The 8428-nt window shown below is 39.1% G+C and overlaps 1 protein-coding gene across 1 annotated transcript; it reads left to right on the top strand.

The window, feature by feature from the left end:
- The first annotated feature begins 1096 nt into the window (after positions 1-1096).
- On the top strand, positions 1097-1693 carry LOC137962909 (uncharacterized). The gene has a single exon (XM_068810040.1). The coding sequence runs from the start codon at positions 1246-1248 to the stop codon at positions 1537-1539; it is 294 nt and encodes a 97-aa protein (XP_068666141.1). The 5' UTR covers positions 1097-1245; the 3' UTR covers positions 1540-1693.
- Positions 1694-8428: the final 6735 nt, after the last annotated feature.

Here is an 8428-nt window from a genome sequence, read left to right as displayed (position 1 = left end):
TATTTGGCAAGAGATCTTATAAATACCCCACCAAACATTTCTTAGAGTAACTATCGGGCATTTATAGAGAACCAAGTATAAAATCTGATTGCAGCTGCATGAATAAACTAAGGCATGTCAGAGTTGCCTATGAATGCAATGGAAGCTAATAGCATCGACTGACAAGCTCATTTCATTCTGCACATATTCTTACCGCCTACAGTTCAAGAATCCCGTTTACAAAACTCACCACATTCACTTTATAATCACGCCTAACAACTCATCCTTCTAGCATTCTTCATAATTATTTCTGTAAACGTCCAACAGAAAACCCCGCAATGCATGCATGCAAGCGAACCATCATAATAATTTTCAGGTCGTTTATCAACGAAAGAAAACATAAAAAAATGGTCCCGCTTATCATTGGCCGCTTCTTAAAAACGGATTTATTATCAAAACGTTAAAAAGCCGAAACAATTCTTTCTTTTAAATAGAATACATGCGTGTCCTTGCAGCATCTGCAATGCGATTCTTCACATCTAAACGGAAGGAACGACCGAAAATAAGAAAAAAAATTGAAGTTGGTAACAACATTAAATTAAACATCTTCACCAACACAAAAATAAAACAAAATCACTACGAAAGCCAAAAAAGGAAAGGTGCCAAAGAGAGGGTAAAAATGGATAAGCATTACCTTGTTGTGAAGTGAGAAAAGAGAACCGGTTGAAGAGATGACTGAGCTGCTCTTGCAGAGCATCCCGAGGTTGCAGCGTCGAGGAAGACATCGCCGACGATTCAAGCCCACCAACTTAACACGCGTGAGAAAGGTGCACAATCAGCGGACACTGACGGAGCGCCGTCGGTCAGTCGGGTCCATACGCCGCCCAGTCTAACCCACGTGTCCGGTTTAGTGCCGTGTGGACTTGCGAGGCGTAAACACGTGCAAGCGAGAGACGAAACTACTGTCAAGTGGATCCGGCTGCTTTCAACGGTCTGGACGATGCCAGGTGTAGCGAGATTTGACACTAATGTTCACGATGAGCCCGTAAGAGAACTGAGAAAATCTTTTATGCCTTAACAAGAGGTTCTTATTAAACGTCTCCTCCCTTCACTAAATCCAAATCTAAGAGTCCACGAAAGATCTTGAGAAGCCTCCAAAGAGGACCTTCGTGGCCAATTCCACCACCACATCCTGTCCTCATTATAAATCCCTAATCTCTCCCCTTCCTTCTCCTCCGATCTCTCACCAGACGAAGAAGGAGGAAGATGAGTCCGATCGTGGTGGCATCGCAGCTGGCGACGGGATTGGGAGTGCTAGCGGGCGCGGTGCTGGTGAAGCAGGTGCTTGAGCAGAAACCGATGGCCGGCGGCGGTCCGAGGTGTCCGAGCTGTAACGGAAGCGGTAGAGTGAGTTGCTTGTGCTCTCGGTGGTCGGACGGTGATACCGGCTGCCGTACCTGTGCTGGCTCCGGCAGGATGGCATGCCGGAGCTGCGGCGGGACCGGCACTGGGCGGCCGATCCCGGCGCAGATTTCCGTGAGAAGAAATCAGCCATCATGAGACATGAGTAACACCTACTCACTCAATTGTCCGTCTCTGTCTCTGTTTTTTCCTTATTCCCTATCTTCATTTTCGGAAGAAAAAAAAACAAAGTTCTTATGTAACTTTGTACAACAATACTGTTATTAACATATAAAATTTACTATTTAGATGATTTCCAAGAGTGGTTTGCAAATATTATTGATTTTTTATTTCATAAACTCCAATCCAATCCATGGAAGAAATCAACTACAGTTTCCTGAATGGATGAAACGGTCGCGAGTACCGTGAACATGTTGTAGCAAATTTTGTTATTTTCTCTATATAATTTTCTAAAGAGTAGTTAAATTGCGTTGTGAGTGTATGTAATCCTTGCTTTCCTTGATAGCCTTCTTATCCGTGCTTACAGATAGAAACCTTCCAATTTTGTGGATAAACTTGTTTATATGTAAAAAATATGCGCGTAAAATCAATTTCTTCGCAGCATTCTTTTTTTATTTTATCCGTCTGCGTCTGTGGTTTGTAGAATTGCAGCTGTAAGAGGCTGTGAGGCTCGAGATGGGACTTCACTCTGTGTAAGACTGACCTGATAGCCACCACACAAAAGCTTTGTATAATAAATTATCTTCCTATGTTTTTAATCATATTTTTAATTATTATTTGTAAGAAGTATTTTGGTTCAAAGTTTTTCAGTTTTATTAGTTTTCTGTATTAGTTGTTTAATTTGTTTCTGATTAGAAGCTCTATTCTGAGTGTAACTCCAACATGAACAAGTTATTTTTACTATGATTTTATGTAATTTCTATGTTATAAATAGAGACCATGTACTCAATTTAAAATCCATTAATGAAGTTACTCCCCCAAGTATTCTCTCCAAGATAATAGACCAATGTTCTTACTCAAATGCAAGGCCTTGAAGTCAAGACTCCAAGGAGAAGAAGCAAGAATAAACATACTTTTATAGTAGTAACGATAGTAAAAGCAAAGAGGAACTTGGACCGGTAGTGGTAGACTGAAACATAGTTTTCACTTTTTTAAGAACTTCAATGTCGTCAATCTTCACTTTTTGATGAACTTCAATGTCGTCAATCAGTACCTGGTTTGCCCTTGAAGGATTCAACAACCCCTTCAATTTTGATTGTAGCATTGTTGATGGCTTGATTAGCATTGGCCTACTTGGGTTTTCCATGTAACTTACAATATGTCTCAACTAGGTGATTAGGTGCCCCACAATTAGTACATACCTAATTTTGATTGTTTGTTCTCTATGATAAGTTACCACTAGTTATGCTTCATATTCCTTTGTAACCTTGGTACTTCTTACCCAAGTTGAAAATTCTGGTGATAGAATTCGGAGGCCTCCTAGAGTTTCGGTGACTAATTCTAGCGAAATGTGCATTACCTGGTGACATACCTCTTCGCTTCTCTCCTATCACGTATGATCGCTTCTATGGTGCAGAACCTCACTTTGATACCAATTGTTAGGGATCAAATCACTTAACAAAACATAGGGAATCAATCAACCTGTAGCGAAATAACATATCTTCCACTATATGAGATCATAATGTAAACTTTAATGAAAAAAAAATATTTTTAGATGTTCAGCAATGCGCCTATGCCACGAGATTACACCACTTTCAGTATTACTCAAATGATTACATAATGCATCAGTGATGATAGAATGGCAAGGGCATTCCCCTTTAAATAACCTGAGAGTTACATTCAATGTGGGATAACCAATTAGGACTCTTCCCAAAATAGAGCTCATTCCTAAATAGAAATCATTCCCAGATTGGGACTCCTTCCCACATTAGGATCTCAATCCAACTAGGACTATAATGGAGTGACCCACTACAAGTGATCTTCACTTTAATATTAACACCCAACAACTTTCTTGGAAAATTAGGGTTTGAAGAAAGGGATAAGGATTACATAGGAGGACAAGATTGTGATAAGTACCTAATGGTGTGGGGTCTTAGAAGTCTCTACCCAAAGATGTAGGTACATACTAAGAGCTTCTATTTTTCTTGTCTTTCTACTCTGACAAAGAAAAACTCACCCTTGATGGCAAGAGTTGCAAATTTAGGTAGTTTAATTACTTGATAACATAGATAAAAGACTAAGCAAGTTTAAGCTTCAACTGCGTCTATTGGATCGACTTCCAGTTATTCTCATAGCCAAATCGGACACCAGTTCAATAGTAGTTAACCAAGAAAACTAGCACTCTATCAACTGCTAAAAGTAAGTAGATTCAGGGAAGAAAGAAGATAACATTGCATGCAATATATAAGGAAGATACAAAATTAATCTAACATTATAAGCAACTTAGATTTGCAAAAAAATTAGATAATTCATATACATACACTTAAGTAGAAGAATCCTATAACGAATAATAGCATTTAAAGCACTTTTTCTCGTTCTGAAGGGGGAAATTAAAAAAACAGAAATAGCAACTTGGATGATACAAGAATAACCAAGTTTATGCATCAGCTTCTTCTATTGGATCTGCTTCTTGTCATTCTCATAGGCACATCGGACACCTCTTCAACAAGTCTTTTTCTTGGTGTTCTCTTAGTTGCAGATTCTGGTTTATCAGCCTCAATGTCCAATAAGTTAAAGTTCTTGTACGTGAATGGCAGCACACCTATGAAGTTATTGTGTGAATTAGGAGTGGAGACTACGGTCAACATTTTTCGTGAGATGTCATAATAAATAGAACCTTCGCTTGTCTGGAGACAGAGGATCTGAAGATGCTCATTGAAAACACTCACCCGAGTGATGAATGGGCATCGATAGGTTGGTTTAATTATTTTAGCAAGCTTCAAATTCAATGTTGTCTTCAGCACATTATGGATGTTCCACCATATACGTTCTCTTGTCCCGGTAATTCCAATTCCCTCCTCAAGAACCCAGATGCAAAGGCCATGGATGACAAAAATCTGGTAGTAGTTGATGCTCCCCTCTGATTCCCAGATGAGTCCACGATAAATGGAGCGAGTCCAAGGCAAACTGAGAAATCGAAAAGTCTCTATCTTCACTCAGAACATCACCAAGTATGATGGCTAAAACCAGTACATATTCTCATTGCAATACATGAAAGAGGCTCAGAATAGAAAGTCAGAACGACTAAGGTCCCAAAGGTGTTCAAAAGAATCATCAGAAAACTTGGTTGGCTTTGTCTTCAATTTCTCTAGTTTCATAATCGAAGATGGCAACTTTGAGACCTCCAAAAAGTATTTTATTCGGTCCACTGGAAAGGTGTGAAAGTCTTCATCTTCACACAGAACATCAATAAGTATTATGGTTGAAGCCAGTATATATTCTCATTGCAATACATGGAAGAGAAACGCAATAGAAAGTCGGAACACTACGATCTCAAAGGTGTTTAAAAGAATCATAAGAAAATTTGGTTGGCTTTGTCTTCCATTTTCTGATTTCATAATCAAATATTGCAACTTTGAGACCTCCAGAGTGTGTTTTGTTCGCTTCACCAAAAAGGTGCAAAAATTCTCCATATTCACACAGAACATCACCAAGTATGATGGTTGAAGCCAATATATATTCCCATTGCAATACATGGAAGAGGCACGCAATAGACAGTCGGAACTGCTAAGGTCCCAAAGGTGTTCAAAATAAACATAAAAAAATCTGGTTGGCTTTGTCTTCCATTCTTTGGTTTCATAATCGAAGATGGCAACTTTGAGACCTCCAGAGAGTGTCTTGTTCCCTCCACAAGAAAGGAACAGAAAGTCTCTGTCTTCACACAAAACATCACCAAGTATGATGGTTGAAGTAGTATATATTCTCATTGCAATACATGGAAGAGGCATGCAATAGAAAGCCGAAATGACTAAAGTCCCAAAGGTGTTTAAAATAATCATCAAAAAATTTAGTTGGCTTTGTCTTCCATTCTCTGGTTTCATTATCGAATATGGCAACTTTAAAACCCCCAGAGCGTGTTCTGTTCGCTCTACCGAAAAGGTGCGAAAAATCGCAATCTACACACGGAACATTACCAAGCATGATGGCTGAATCCAACATATATTCCCATTGCAATACATGGAAGAGGCACGCAATACAAAGCCATAACGACTAATGTCTCAAAGGTGTTTAAAACAATCATCAAAAAACTTAGCTGGTTTTTTCTTCTATTCTTTGGTTTCAGAATCGAAGATTTCAACTTTGAGACCTCCATAACATATTCTGTTCGCTCCATCGGAAAGGTGCGAAAAGTCTTCGTCATTACACAGAACATCACCAAGTATGATGGTTAAAGTTAGTACATATCCCCATTGCAATACATGGAAGAGGCAAGCAATAGAAAGTCAGAAAGTCTAAGATCCCAAAGGTGTTCAAAAAAATCAACTAAAAACTTGGCTAACTTTGTCTTCCATTCTCTGGTTTCAGAATCGAAGATGGCAACTTTGAGGCCTCCATAGCGTGTTATGTTCGCTCCACCGAAAAGGTGTGGAAAGTCTCTGTCTTCACACAGAACATCGCCAAGTATGATGGTTGAAGTCAGTATATATTCTCATTGCAATACATAGAAGAGGCACACAATAGAAAGCTAGAACGACCAAGGTCCCAAAGGTGTTCAAAAGAATCATCAGAAAACTTGGCTGACTTTGTCTTCTATTCTTTGGTCTCAGAATTGAAGATTGCAACTTTGAGACCTCCAGAACATGTTTTGTTCGCTCCACCGAAAAAGGTGCGGAAAATTTCTGTCTTCACACAAAATATCACAAGTAAGATGGCTGAAACCAGTATATATTTTTATTGCAGTACATGGAAGAGGCACACAATAGAAAGTCGAAACGACTAAGGTCCCAAAGGTGTTCAAAAGAATCTTGGTTGATTAAGTCTTTAATTCTCTGGTTTCAGAATATAAGATGGCAACTTTGAGACCTCTAGAGCGTGTTCTATTCGCTCCACCAAAAATGTGTGGAAAGTCTTCATCTTCACACAGAACATCACCAAGTATGATAGGTGAAGCTAGTATAGATTCCCATTGCAATACATGGAAGAGGCATACAATAGAAAGCTGGAACGACTAAGGTCCCAAAAGTGTTCAAAAGAATCATAAAAAATCTTGGTTGGTTTGTTTTCCATTCTCTGGTTTTAGAATCGAAGACAACAACTTTGAGACCTCCTGAGCGTATTCTGTTCGCTCCACCGAAAATGTGCGAAAAGTATTTGTCTTCACACAAAACATCACCAAGTAAGATGGATGAAGCCAGTATATATTCTCATTGCAATACATGAAAAAGGCACGCAATAGAAAGCCAGAACAACTAAGGTCCCAAAGGTGTTCAAAAGAATCATCAGAAAACTTGGTTGGCTTTGTCTTCCATTCACTGGTTTCAGAATCGAAGATGGCAACTTTGAGACCTCTAGAGTATGTTCTATTCACTCCATTGGAAAGGCGCGAAAGGTATCCGTATTCACACAGAACATCACCAAGTGTGATGGTTGAAGCTAGTATATATTCTCATTGCAATACATGGAAGAGGCATGCAATAGAAAGTCGGAACGACTAAGGTCCCAAAGGTATTCAAAAGAATCATCAAAAAACTTGGTTGGTTTTGTCTTCCATGCTCTGGTTTCAGAATCGAATATGGTAACTTTGAGACCTCCATAGTGTGTTCTATTTGCTCCACCAGAAAAGTACGAAAAGTCTGCATCTTCACACAGAATATCACTAAGTATGATGGGTGAAACCCGTATATATTCCCATTGCAATACATGGTAGACGCACGCAATAAAAACCCAGAACGACTAAGGTACCAAAGGTGTTCAAAACTATCATCAGAAAACTTAGCTGGTTTTTTCTTCTATTCTTTAATTTCAGAATCGAAGATTTCAACTTTGAGACCTCCAAAGCGTTTTTTGTTCACTCCACCAAAAAGGTGCGAAAAGTCTTCATCTTTACACAGAACATCACCAAGTATGATAGTTAAAGCCAGTATATATTCCCATTACAATACATGGAAGAGGAATGCAATAGAAAAGTGAAACGACTAAGGTCCCAAAGGTGTTCAAAAAAATCATCAGAAAACTTGGTTGTCTTCCATTCTTTGGTTTCAGAATTGAAGATGGCAACTTTGAAACCTCCAGAGTGTGTTTTATTCGCTCCACCGAAAAGGTGCGGAAAGTCTTCATCTTCATACAGAACATCGCCAAGTATGATGGATGAAGCTAGTACATATTCTCATTGCCATACATGGAAGAGGCACGCAAATAAAAAATCGGAACGACTAAGGTCCCAAAGGTGTTCAAAAGAATCATAAAAAAACTTGGCTGACTTTGTCTTCCATTCACTGGTTTCAAAATCGAATATGGCAACTTTGAGACCTCTAGAGTGTGTTCTATTCGCTCCATTAGAAAGGTACGAAAGGTATTCGTCTTCACACAGAACATCACCAAGTGTGATGGCTGAAGCTAGTATATATTCTCATTGCAATACACGAAAGAGGCATGTAATAGAAAGTCTGAACGACTAAGGGCCCAAAGGTGTTCAAAAGAATCATCGAAAAACTTGGCCGGTTGTGTTTTCCATTCTCTGGTTTCAGAATTGAAGATGGTAACTTTGAGATCTCCAGAGCGTGTTCTGTTCGCTCCACCAAAAATGTGCAGAAAGTCTCTGTCTTCACATAAAACATCACCAAGTATGATGGTTGAAAGCAGAATATATGGAAGACGCACGCAATAGAAAGCCGGAGTGACTAAGGTCCGAAAGTTATCGAAAAGAATCATCAAAAAACTTGGTTGGCTTTGTCTTCCATTCTCTGGTTTTAAAATCGAATATGGCAACTTTCATACGTCCATAGCATGTTCTATTTGCTCCACCGAAAAAGTGAAAAGTGTTCATCTTCACACAGAATATCACTAAGTATGATGGCTGAAGCTAGTA

This window comes from Aristolochia californica, unplaced genomic scaffold, assembly GCF_029961685.1.
Source record: "Aristolochia californica isolate CCGP_79_NKW_82.1479 unplaced genomic scaffold, dmAriCali1.0.hap1 SCAF_1, whole genome shotgun sequence".
Classification (NCBI taxonomy): Eukaryota; Viridiplantae; Streptophyta; class Magnoliopsida; order Piperales; family Aristolochiaceae; genus Aristolochia; species Aristolochia californica.
This window is presented reverse-complemented; position numbering and strand designations above follow the sequence as displayed.

Excerpts from the sequence above, each read along its gene's own strand:
- LOC137962909 (XM_068810040.1), top strand. The coding sequence starts at position 1,246 with ATGAGTCCGATCGTGGTGGCATCGCAGCTGGCGACGGGATTGGGAGTG.